The 13646-nt window shown below is 38.6% G+C and overlaps 1 protein-coding gene across 1 annotated transcript in view; it reads right to left on the reverse strand.

Moving 5' to 3' along the window:
* The window catches only part of pigg (phosphatidylinositol glycan anchor biosynthesis class G), a 68145-nt gene that overhangs the window by 18883 nt on the left and 35616 nt on the right, over positions 1-13646 (reverse strand). Inside the window, exons 9-10 of the mRNA XM_035669701.1 lie at positions 10327-10730; positions 7446-7637 (exon numbers count right to left, since the gene is read on the reverse strand). Coding sequence (XP_035525594.1) covers positions 7446-7637; positions 10327-10730 — 596 coding nt within the window. The remainder of the gene's footprint in view (positions 1-7445; positions 7638-10326; positions 10731-13646) is intronic.

The raw sequence follows: 13646 nt of genomic DNA on the forward strand, positions 1-13646 counted from the left end.
TTTATATATATATATATTTTTATATGTTCACCTATTGACCACCGCACCCCCTGATGATATTCAGAAGCACAACATTGATTTAAAGCAGCTGCTGGTAGTATTTTCAAACTGCGACTGCTCACAAGCAGTTTACACATTCGTCAATGCTGCGTCCAAAATGATGACATCAAAAATGCGCTCCCTGTCAGTTGACGGCTATCACACAGTAAAGGAACATTTCTTTGCAGCAGGATGCAGTCAAAGCTGCAAAAGCACTACAGGATAATAGCTGACCCTGAAGGAGTTGAGCAAGTATTGGACATGTATTATTAATCAGTGTGTTTTATGGAAACCTGTTCCAACAGAGGAAAGGAGCAGAGTAATATGCTCCATACAGCACTATTCTTTATTATTCACAACTCCCCTAACAATGTGGCACGGATTGTATTCATCTTTATTTTATGCAAAGGAAAAGTGGAAAATCCTGGCCTGGATTTGATTTTGTGCGAGGACAGTGATGGGTTTGAGCTGCCGGGCTTACTTGTTAATGAGTGTGCAAGGTGGAGAAATCGTGAGAATTACCAACTAATCTTTTTGTGGCTACGTGTTTGTGCTCGACAGAAAAGTATTGCAGGGTGCGCCTAATGTGGTTGTTATCTTTAACTATACATCAGACAAAGGGAGCAGGATTGGAAACCCATGAGATTTACATGTGAGATATTAAAAGATGCCTTTCCTTCAGAAACTGTATATTTAACTGTGAAAGACTGCAGCACTAATCCACATCAGTCTGAAACAATAAACATTTTTCCCAACACTGAGGCATGCACAATTCTGAATGCTGAAAGGAATCTTGTTTGTTTTGACATTTCCAGAGCAAAAAGCACAAGCCCTCTTCCTTGTCTGAGCAGTAATGGCTATTTGCTGTTTATGTAATTTTCCCCCAATTGCAGCACCCCAAAAGTAGCTGCAGTTATTTTAAGTGTCTCTTGATTATAGTATATCACACAGCACGACTTTGCACCTATCAGATTTCTTCAACTTTTCCAGCCCTTACTTAAATTAGACTAGCCATTTAGACAAGGGGATATTACGCAATCTATGATTTCCATCCAAATCTACAGACGAGCAGCAGGCAGCACGAGCTGCAACAATACGACACTACCCCTCATGTGCCTGAACTCTCATCCTGTCCGCTTGAAGCACTGTGGCTTGTAATACACATAAACAGTACAGTCACAATCTCCAGTAGAGAGATGTAAGCAAACTAATGGTGCATTTTTATTTGCTTCTGAAGTATCTGACGCCGGTATGCTAAGCCTCTTGGGACTCTGGTCTAGAGGGAGGTTTTTGTTCTAATCAACACTACAGCCAGCGTAATTGTTAGGTCATTACTATTGAACGACTATCCTATCAACCCTCCTTCAGATATATTATTGGCATTTTCTATTGAGGAGTTTGTAAAGAAAAGTCCTCCATTTGCCCTTTGGCATGCAGTAGTTCAGACCACCACGCAAAGACCAGGGTCACAGCAAGCTCAGTCTTATTCTAGAACAATAACAAAGAAAAGGCCAAAGTTGTTGTGATAATGGTGTTCAGCTGTGTCCTCCAGACGAGCACATTTATCATAAAGAACAATGCTAAGAGTGCATTTTATTACTTTTGGCTTCATTTGTTGAGTTTACTTGTGGATTTGAGAACCACAACTCTGAAAAGTCTTTCCAGGGAATGCTATTACGAGATTACAAAGACGAGACAATCATTAAACATTCATTAAAGCAGATACTGTAATATTGTATCCCAAATGTTAATTTAATGAATTAAAGTTTATCTGGTAAGTCTACATATAACATACATATCTCCGCTCACTACTAATTATCTCCAACAGTAACCATGATTTACATTCTAGCAAATTCATTAGTATGGTCACTCCTAAAGCCTGCACCTCCTTTTGCTCAGTCATTTCAGTCTGATGCTCGTAGTGACTGGAACGAGTTGCAAAAGATGTTAAAACTACCGTTACTCCTCCTTTACTAACTCATTATAAGCTGATAGTTTCTCATCACTGCACCTGCTTTTGAGTTTGCTTCCCGGGAACACAGTGCATAGACCTCTGTTGTTGTGTTCTGTACATACTGTGATGCTTTAACTAACCTAATACTGTTTTCTTGCACCAGCTGTATCTATGTTTTAATTGCTTGTATCAACTTGCCTCCTGTCGCTGCCTCTTGGCCAGCTGGTCACTGTAAATCAGAACTGGTCTCAAGTGACTTAAGGTAAAATAAAAAAATAGAAAATGACTCTACCTGAAAGTGTGTCCAAAACAACATTAGTCATATGGATTCTCTCTGGTATCACGTTATCATAACTTTATCTAGTAAGACCCTAAAAACAAATCCTCTAAACCTCCCAAGGTTCGTACTATGAAGGACAAGGCCCTTTATTATTTTAAGTTGAGAGATTTCTATATTTTGTTTTTGTTTGCTCATTTGGAAAAAGCTGAAGTCACCATTCCTGTCATAATACACTTAATAGTTTACTTCATAGTCAGCAGTAAATTGAGACATTTATGAATCATGAGTCGTTTTGCATGACATTAAAAATGTGACATGACATTAAAAATGTGATTGCATTGTGGGATTGTTAGCAGAAAATAGCACTCACTTTCATGCACCAAGCAAAATTTAGCAATGTTTGAATCAAAAGAACTGCTGTGGAGTTTTTTGATTATGTTGTTCAAACCACACCCACACAGTCCTGATGGAGCAGATCAGATGAGCTTTTTAAACTTTAAACTATTACTATATTTTCGATTGATTGAATTAATCAGATTTTCCTGTCATACACATAAAGTGCCTTACCCTCGTGGGTTTATAAGACACCAAAAATACAGTTGCAGTGATTTGTTTCACTACAAAATGACACATTATAGATTATTATACAGCTCGGTCTTGGAACAAAATATTCTGCCTTCTCTCCCAAGCTTGGTACAAAAAAAATAAAAATAATAAATTGAATATAAATACAATTCCATAAGAGGTATTTTCAAACTTTAAGCTTTGATCGTTGCTTATTTAGCTATGAATATTTAATGTTATTGAGGAAAAACTTTTTAGGGATAGATAGTCTCCACATTGCCTGGCGAGACAACTCGACCAGTCAAATATATCGGATCTTACTTGCTGCATTTTGTAATGTTAATAGTAGTAACAGTGGACAGAAAATAGTAGCTTGTCAAGCTGTGGCACAGAGGAGCTGTCTGGATTTCATGTTACCTTGGAAACAAGTGCTGGTGTTCCAGCAAGTGAATAAGAAAAGGTAAGACTACGTCCAATCCCCTCAACATGTTTGGTATATCCCCTTCATCAATCACCTGCATCAGACTAACACTTACAGTAAATCAGCCAAAACAAGTAATTCAGTGCCAGAGGAAAGCTTTGAAGCAGACGCCTGAGAATGAGGAGGGCCTGCCCACTTTGTCTGAGCCCCAGGCCCTCTGTGGGATAAATCTGAGCATGTCGAAGTCTAACTATTGAAATGCCACTGGGACAAAGTGGCAGACTTTAAAACAATGGTTACGGACTAAACATCTAATTACACAACAGACCATTAGATCAATACCTGCTCTGCTGCCAGAAATGTGTGTTTATTCAGCTTTATGTTAAAGACATCACTGTCTTTCTGAAACAGTTGCATGACTTAGAAAGAGAAAGCACACACAAATGCACCTTTATGAACTGTGCTTTGGAGTCAGTGGAGGATAATGATTTGTTAAATGTTACCACTGATATATTATACCAACACAGACTGCCTTTGAGACAGGGTTATAAAATGGTTTACCTCTTGGGTAATAAAAGTGAAAACCGAATTCTGTGTGTCTGTGTGTGCGTCTGTCACTGCGTGTGTGTGTGTAAGTGTGGCAGGGGTTCACAGGTGTTTTGAGACGAGTTTGAATATATTTCCATTTTTAAGCGAGATCGGTATGCATGAATATTTTTAAATTGGGAACCTGCACAAAAGCCCCTTTCTAGATGAAGCAGTACATGATAAAATGGGTCATGTTCTGTGCCGACGTAGAGCACACATACAAACACAGACAAAAACATAAACACTGTAAATGCTTATTGTGGCTCCATGTTTGTTTACATGCGCCATAAACGCAAAGAAGGACGACAAACTTTGGCTATGATGTACACAGGCACAGACAGGCTTGGCCCCTAGCCGGCTGCTTTGATGTTGAGCTACTTCCTATTGGAACACAACAAATTTGATTTGCTTTATATTTTATGTTACCGTGATTGTATCTTCCTCTTTTTTTTGTTGTGCTCGGGTAATTATCCAGTGATCTCTCAATATCAAGTTAAATACAAATAATGGAAAGTACATGTTTGCTCTGTCAGTCGACTGGCTGTCTATTTTTAGGTTCATTTCTGACAGTGCCATGAGGAAGGGTGTGTGCGAGAGAGAGGAAAACAGAAAGAGATGGACAAACTGTATCCACAGTGACATCAATTCAAGTAAGCCTCTGAACCGTTTAAAGTGAGCAGTGTTGGCTGTTCTCAACCCCATTAGCCATTTTGAAAGATGCAACAGTGCAATTAGGCAGTTGGCACAAAGGGAAGGCGAGGAGGGAACCGGGCAGTTGTCAGGGGGCTTTACTTTGATAACATGCTCACACACAGAGAGAGAGAGTAACCCAGGAAGACCAGACTTTCAAAAAAGCATCATTATACAAAGTCATTCCCCTTTACACTCACATTATGGCGAGAAGGGAAAAAAAAACACAGTAATGAAAAAGGCAACATTTATAACTTTTTCATTTCAGAGAGAGAGAGAAACTGTCTTGATATTGTATCTAAAATAACCATAAATTCGACTAAGTGTTTGTTCAAAAATAAACCTAAAAAAATTAGACCCACGGGAAACAATTCAGTTGGAAGCTACTGAACTAAAATCAAAGCACTATTCTAGTGTAATTACTTAAATATACCTTTCAGCACTGGAGATGGACTGCGTGCTAAAAAGCCCAAAGTTCAAGTTTGTCTTGGCTTTATGAAGAACTTTGCCAAGGAATCCACAGTGTGGACTACGTATAAAATACATCCTTGAGGCGGAGCACCGTAATGATTACTTTGTTGAGGTCTGAAGGAAAAGCTGAAGGACTGGGTCAACCGTCAGCCTTGTCAATCATACAGTTCGTCAAAAAAGAGCCGGGGTCCCTGCATGGCTTTAGTCAGGTGTCTTTGTATGGGTACGGGTGAGAGGTTGAGCTTTTAATTAGGTGAGCAGGTAGGAGAGACTGCCAAAAAGAACAGGAAAGGTTAGGGAAGGCCAGGTACTGGTTTTAGATGAAGGGAGGTCAGGAAAACTAGACAGGAGAACTGTGTGCAGCCCTGCACACTCATTATTTTCTGACGGGGGTTAGTAGCAGATAACTCTGTGCCAAGCTACAGTCGACAGAATGAAAAATTAACACACTTAGGAGCTGCAAGATCTTCGATTACCCCTCTTTTTGGACAACGCTAACTACAGCTATTACATATAGATTGTACTAAAGGATTATATTTATACAGTGTAAAGGGGCATCAGTCTTCAATAATACTGAGTCATGTTTTAAGGAACACATTAAACAGAAATCCTCATTATTCAGATTGAGTTCAAGGACGCAGAATGTCTAAAATACACTGGACACTGAAGTGCTGTGCCTCACATGAACTGTTCTATCGTATATACTGTGCAAAATAAATGATTAAGGTTTGAGGCTCCAGGAGAGGATATTCTTACCCTCAGGAACATACCACAGGGGTTTCAGTACATCTGCAGGTTCAAATTCAAACTCTTCTCAAGATTTATCTTTCAATGATAAAGCAGCAGCAGGAACTCAAGAGCAATTTAAGGATTGAGATAAAAAAAAAGCTTATTTTGAAAAGCTGGGAAAAGGAACCTCCTTATCATGAAGCGGTACAGTAGCTACTACAATTTCTTAATGCTGATGTTTTTGCATCTTATATCAGTATAAATGAAGTGAGGATATGAATGTTGTACACAAGGATACATAAAGAAGCCTGTGCCATGCTCTGAACTAAATGCTAATGTATGCATGCTAACATGAGTAAAGTCCCCTTTACTTTACTGTAGCTACAAGTTTTTATAAATAAAAGGTCACAATTAGACTCCTTGTCTAGATGTTATAGAAATTCTTTGGATGTAGAAAACCTCTTGAAGCCCACTGGTCAGACAGTTTAAACATTCATGGTTCATGGTTCAGGTTAATTTTGCGGAAACCGTGAGCACCAAATTATCAAATGATCACATGGATGATTTGTAATTGATATGTTTTTGACAGCCTAATCTTTATACAATATTTATGCTGGTTTAAATAAACAACTTGATATTATTTCCAATATTTGCTGAGCAAGGAGCTTTGTGCAAAAGGACTTAAAGGCCTGTCCCATATAGAAGCCTGTCTCCAATACAGGCAGGTTGAGTTCAGTGACTGAAGCAAATGAAAGTCTGGGCTAAGTTTTACGGTATAATATATTTACCATGTTAATCATCCTAGTTTAGCATGTATTGGCATGCCTTTTGTTTAAATGTGGTTAATTTGCACTAAACACAACAGCTGAGGTTTATTGTAAAGTCATTAGTTTTGCAGATATTTTCTTATTGTTTTATTATATCAGGGCATCACCAAAGTTAATAGTTGTTGAGACAATTTGCTTGAAACCACAAATATGAACCTTCTGGTGGCCCTAGAGGAAAAGGATTGTTTTAGTGACCACCGAAAATACAAATACTGATATTTTTACATCTCAACAATGGAGAACAATGCATCATTTTGTATTTAAAGCATGAAAACAACAAAAAAAAGAATAATTTTAAAGCCAAATGAAAAGCAAATTTACTAAACTATTATTCTAATATTCTGCGAGGTGTTACCTCTTCACTTTCACTCTGTTCAATCTGTACTCTAATTAGCTAGCTTACTCTGTGTTGTGAAATGTTTTCATCAGTTACAGGTGGACAGGAGGGCTGGGTGGGGTTGTGGTTGTGCCAGAGACTTGTATTGGAGGAAAAAAGAACTGTCGATACCACTGCAATTCTTACTGAGTGCCAATTTAAATCAACAGTCATAGATTGTGCGACTCCCCTTTCAGTGTAATTAATTTAATTTAAGACCCTGTCAGACTTTTTTTTAGGACCTGAGGGTACACCGGGTCGGCGAGATTTACTGTAGGTAGATGTAAAGCAAAAAAATAAAAAAAAAACTGTACAGCAGTTCATCATCGCAGTTTAAGAGATGTGGGTCTAAGTGTTTGTCCCAAGTCACACTTGAACCACAGCAGTCTGCACGCTCAACTGCATCAGAGCAACCCAGCACAAATCAGCTCACTAACAGAAGACAGCAATTTGCCAACTGTTACGCCAAATGAAATGATGATCGTGGGGTTAACAAAAAAACATACTTGGACATAGTTCGACCGGAGTGTTGCCAGGGAAACCAGACATTGCCAACAGCTGCCCGGTAGCTGTAGACACCCAAAAGTCCGAGGGCGAGGGCAACCTTGGACACCCATGAGCACCGTCTTTGAACCAGGAGGTAGATAAGAACCAAACAGAAAGCAGCCAGCAGGGAGAGGACCATCCTGTGCTCAGAGCTGAAAAGAACAGAAAGAAAAACAGTAAAAAACTGACGCTTCTATGTTCTTTGAATTTTTAACTGAAATGAAATTAATTTAAAATACCATTACAATACATATTGCACTATTTCATCACTCTTTATTTTACCTGAAAATAATTAATTCTGTAATTTAATTAGTCAAAAACAGAAAGCCTAAAAGGTTGAAGTAGACTATTTACTGAGCAACAGGGAACATTTTGATGAGATGAAACACTGTCAGTCATATCCTCCAGCAGTAGTTTAAACTTTCAAGAGGCACGGATCTTCAATTGTTCACTGGATTTAAGGCTATCCAGTTTGAAATTCCATGCTGCTGAGCACAGACAGGAAATAAGACCTCAAAGGACATATCAAAGTTGAATAGAAGCCGTGTATTTAGCTGTTAGCTGGATCAGACAGCAGTGGAAGTTGGGTACTTTGAGACAAGATGAGGCGTAACGCTAGCTAGATCTCATTATCCAAGCAACAGACAGAGCAGGTAGGAAGAAAGGGCAACACTGGACAGGGAAAAGGTCAGATTCCACATCTATATTCCACAATGTGATGCATGTTAAAGAACAAACCATAATACCCTGCCCTGTGCTGTTGACAGAATATTAATAGCGCTCAAACAGTCAGTTTTACTGAGAAATCAGTTTTTCTACAGTCTGAGCAATCACAGAAGGCTATTTTCCCTTCTTGAATCTTTAAAAAAAATGTAAGTGGAGGTTCCTGTCAGCTTCTAAGCCAGAAAAACAAACTTAAAAAGGTTTCAGTGTCAGAAGAAAAGCCTTATATAGTGTTAACACCCTATACCCCCCTTGAATATCCGTGATGACCAAATCAGTCACAATTTCCCTTATATTTCACTCAACAAGCCTCGACTGCTCCAGTGGGTTATTTCCTATATTTCCCAAAATGGCTTTCAATATTCCCCAAAGAACAAGAATGAATTTGTTACACTGATCTGTTACTCTTATGTGTAGGTGGAGAGACAAATGGAGATTGAACATCTTGCTGCTGCACTTCATTCTCGCCTACTGAGACTATTGCCTTTTGGTATCTGGACAAAATTGGTATCTCTATCTTTTCATAATGAATTTATCCCTGTGTGACTGCTTTACGTTGCTACTTTAATGGTGACAGAAGTGTATTCACACTGAAACCTCAAGTTTATCAGTTTTTTTTTTGCCCCTCTTACCATCAACTGGAGCTGTGTTGAAAATGAGTTCCTGTAATGTCCTGTCACCTACATGTGCCCAGATATGCACATAAAAAAGAAAAATATACTATACACTATAACACAAGACTAATAGTCCTCAGCTATACTAGCAGCCCCATGTTCATTACAGCCCACATTACGAAAGTGTTGGATAGAACAAACATCACGCTGAAGAGTTTGCTGTTTCTAGGACCTTAACAGTAGTGGAGATAAAAAGTTTGTCTTGAGTAAGAAGAGAAAAAGCCAAATGTTAGTCAGATAAATGTTTGAACTTCAGTATAATCACTATTTAATCCTTCTCTTTTGTATTGTTTTATAAGGGAACAAAGACAAATCACTCAAATCATCGAATCATAATGCTTCCAAGATAATTCTCAATCAGGGAGACAGCTGTTGCTACACTCCCTCTTTGCTTTGCTGCCTTGTGAAAAGGTGCAAACCTCATTGAGTTAAATAAATCTAGTTAACAGAAGCTAGCTGGCTAATGTCTCAGGTCACAACACAGTTTAACTTCATGTATACCAAGTGTTCAACCAGAACTTGGAAAAACTGGTTTTAAATAATGTGCTCCTCAAAAATGGGTTAGAAACAATTAAGATCTCTTTGCTTTTAAAGATTTTAAATATATATTCTCTGGGATTTTGAATGGTACTTATAATGTTTTTTCTTGATGTGTAATGATTTTTTTGGTCCATGCTCATACTGTTTATGTTTTCTTGTGCACAAGTCTCTCTTGAAAAAAGAGATTTTGATCTCAGGAAGACTGCCTGTTTAAATAAAAGATGAAATAAAATAATCTGGCAGCAGTGGCTGCTGAAAGGCTGGGGGCATGTGATTGGGTGACAACACCACTGTCATGACAAATGACAATATGAGTCACTGGCAAAAATGCCAGTGTGAAATAAAAATCAGCCCTTTGAAAAATAGCATTCCAAAATAAGAATTACTATATGATTAAAATATATGAAATAATAGTGATAAAACAACATTTTATAATGTAGAGTTTAGCCATTCTGCAGTTCCAAAGATCAAGAACTTTTTTTTACTGTGTGCGTGATTGATTTTGTCTTGTATAGCACTTAAAGGACCAGTGTGCAGTATTTAGTGGCAAATTGCAGCTTGCAACCATCTGAATACAACTCAGCCTTCCAAGTGTACAGGAGAAACTACGGTGGCCTTGAATCTCGCAAAAAATGTGAAAGGCCCTCTCTAGTACCAGTGTTTGGTTTATCCATTCTGGGCTACTCTAGAAACATGGCGGTTCAACATGGCAGTCACCTCAGTCTGTAGATAAAAACAGCTCATTCTAAGGTAACAAAAACACATTCTTATTTTCAGGTGATACACTAATGAAAAAATACCTATGAATATTATATTCTATTTCTGCTAGTAGATCCTCCTAGATGTTACACACTGGACCTTTAATACAATTTTTTTATCATTTTAGAAGATTGGTATAGCCAACCTGTTAAGCCAATGTCCCACATCAGGAAGATGAGCCCACTGCACCCCGGTCTGGTTGAGGGAGCGCAGCAGTCGGCAGCAGACCAGAGTGAATGGCGGCGTGGCTAATGCAAGCCACTTCTCTGAGCAAATCTCTGCCTTAGGGTGAGCAGTGGGATGACAGTCTTTGGAAGGGAGGATATGCTCTTCTTCATCTCCAGAGCCACGCTGCTCTCGGAAGTACTTGCGGCAGACATCCTGGAAGACGGCGAGGCAGAGGGTGTTGAGCAGAAAGTACCAGGTTTGGTGCTCTTCCTCTACAAAGCTGCTGGCCGCCAAGCTGAGAGTGTGTCCCACTGTGCCAGCCAGCAGCAACACATCCAGCTCTGACAGCGACCACTCACTGCCACTGCTCCTCAATGGAGACTATGAAAGAGAACAAACGTGCAAGAAGCTTTAGAGAAAGGAGTAAAAAAAAAAGAAACATGTCCAAAAGGCACTTTGTGTGGTTACACAGTAGTTTGCAAACAACATTTATACGTTCAGTCTTTTGCTCCTGTCTGTTTTTCTTTTTCTTGGCTGAGTATCTCATAAATCAAATAACATATTTCCATAAGATTTTGCAGACAGATACATTACCATTAAAATTTTTTGAATCACCTGTTATATTGATGTTTTTCTTCTTTCCTTCAAAGGTGGTTAGTTCAATAATGACTAGTTCAGTAATTGCTAGTTTGACATAGACAAAAACAGTAGAATTCAGATAATGTATTATTTTCATCTGAATTAGTTTTGGTCTCACAAGAAGAACAATTAAATGATTAAGACTTCCATATAGTCGATGTTCCACAGTGTTGCATGACGGGGAAAAATACTGTTGTAACCATTTTTTCTGCACAAATACCCTACAATTCTAAATCCAAGACTACGTACACCTCCAGGAGGAGCCCTGCTCCCCAGTTTATGAACCACTGCCCTCGCTCATTATTGAACCACAACAGTGCAGTTGGGCTCTGAATATATTTATATAGAACCTGTTTTTCTGTGTGATTCGTAAGTACATAGTATATTCAGTTAATATTCAGTAGTGCTAACCCTAGACCAAACTTCTATTTCTATTTTGGAAGTTTTAAGAATAGCTTTGCTAAAGTTTTGTCGATTCCAGCTTGTTACGGGCATTATTGTGCCTATTTAAATCTGCACAGATTTTTATTCTAAGCTTCCCATTTATTTTACTAATGACTGGTGTTTCTTTTTTGAATGTTGCTCAGAGAAATATTTGGCTCTTTCTGCCCTTTCAGTTGTCTGTCTGGTTGAACCATTGCATTTTGTTCTCTGTGTAAAAAGGCAGTTTTTTTTGGGAAAACCCTTCATACAAAATAACATCTATTTGTAAAAAGGACTTCTACAATCAAAAAGCATTGAAGACCATTCAAAAATATAGAACAGTCCTCTCAGCCATCTGACTGTAGTGAATCAAGCTTTTGTGGCAGCTGATTCCAAACTTTTGAACAGTAGCGTAGGTCTTGAGCCTAACAGATGATACACATTTGGTCAGGATCCAGATCTGGGAACTCATGTTTGTAGCCCGAAAGAACAAAAGTGACACAGACCGAATTCAAAATCCTTTGCTGTGTCAACAAATCTATTAAGTTAAGATCATTTTATCTTCATACCATTCACAAATGGTTCACAAGAAGCCACTACCACGACCACACAAGCCTGACTAGACAATCTATTTTTCCCTCGCCCACCTCTGTACTGCTCCACTGGCAGATATAATTGTTCAACTCAGTGGGATAATTATTTGGATGAAACTAGTGCTTGGGTGATTCATACCAATATACTTCAATAATGAAAAAAACCTCATCAAGTGACCCATGTACTTCATAATAATACAGTTCAAATTGCAACCACTTACATCTGCTCTATTATCTCACCGAGAAAGCTTCAAACTCAAAGAGAGTCCACTGCTGCAAAACTGTTCACATCCTAATTTTATCAAAGAAACAAACATATTGCTAATATATGAGATCATATTCTTCAGTATGTATAGAGGAATTTTTATTTGCCATAGCTCAACATAAATTGCGGTCAATCACTAATAGACGCTTCCATCACAATCCGTTTGTCAAATCGCATACTTTGTTCAGTGGTGACAGCACATTAACCTTGGCTGGTACAGCAGTACCAGAACAATCAGTGTCCTTTGAGGAAGTTCTGGTAACTACGAGGGTGGGCACTAAAGCAAGAAGACACTGTTAGCTGAACAACAATGGTGGTTTCCAAAGAGGTTAGCATAGATGCTGCAAGCATGAGTTATATCGAACTGAAGAGAATTTCTTCATTGAAAGAAGCAAAAAATTATGCTGAAGGCTTTTCTTGATGGTAAAGATGTGTCTTGTCTTCCGACTGACGTCAGTAAGAGATTTTGTTACATGGGTCGTTGATCTGATTAGTTGTTTGCTCGTGACAGACGGTGATAGACAGATGGTTCATCCAATCACCTGTATAAAGTCTTTGAAAGGGCCTGCCCCTTTCCGACAACATCTTCCCAGGTAGTTCGGTGTAACAAAACATCTGGTGCAATCAGGTTAACAGCACATTGCCATGCAAAGCAAGTTCAAATGAAGTTCAGCCAATCTCTTAGTTCAGCAGCAATATTTTAGCCCAACAAACCAAATACAGACATGAATCTTAGCTTGTGGTCACCTTGAGGACAAAGAGAGGCCGAGCCTGTATGTATGCTATCTGCAGGCTACAGTACCAGTTCACTGTGGGACTGAGCTGTTTCACACTTGTTTTTCCTTTACAGAACTACAGGCTGTTGTGCCCAGCATTCACACATATTCCAGTTTATTTTATACAAAATGCTGGGACATTAAATATTCAGTTCTGGTAGTTGTGTACCGAAAGAACGAAAGAAAGAAATAAAAAATATTACTCAACTGTGGCAAATTTATGATCTACAGCTTCTAGGTTGCATAAATGTTTATACATTATCAGTATCTAGGAATTTTTATGAAACTCCAATCATAATAACGTTTTTTATGAATGTCTCCCAGAATAAATACCCTGTATGTTACTTAAGTCTACCGAAATATAGTTCTCTATCCGACATATATTTCAGGGTTGCGTCAGGATTTTGGTTAAGCAGGGTCTGCCCATTCATTCTGCACCAAAATCCGAGCTACCCTTGCATTACTGAGAAGAGGATTAATGTCTTGTATTCTGGGAACTTCTTTGTTTTTTGAGATAAAACCTGTCATGGCCCAAAGAGAGCTGTAACATGTTTTTCCAGCTCCACTGCTCCCCGTTCAAGTTTCTCTTTCCTCCAGTGGT

The sequence above is a fragment of the Morone saxatilis genome, unplaced genomic scaffold (assembly GCF_004916995.1).
Source record: "Morone saxatilis isolate NCDOM2014 unplaced genomic scaffold, NCSU_SB_2.0 Contig22, whole genome shotgun sequence".
In the NCBI taxonomy this organism is placed as follows: domain Eukaryota; kingdom Metazoa; phylum Chordata; class Actinopteri; family Moronidae; genus Morone; species Morone saxatilis.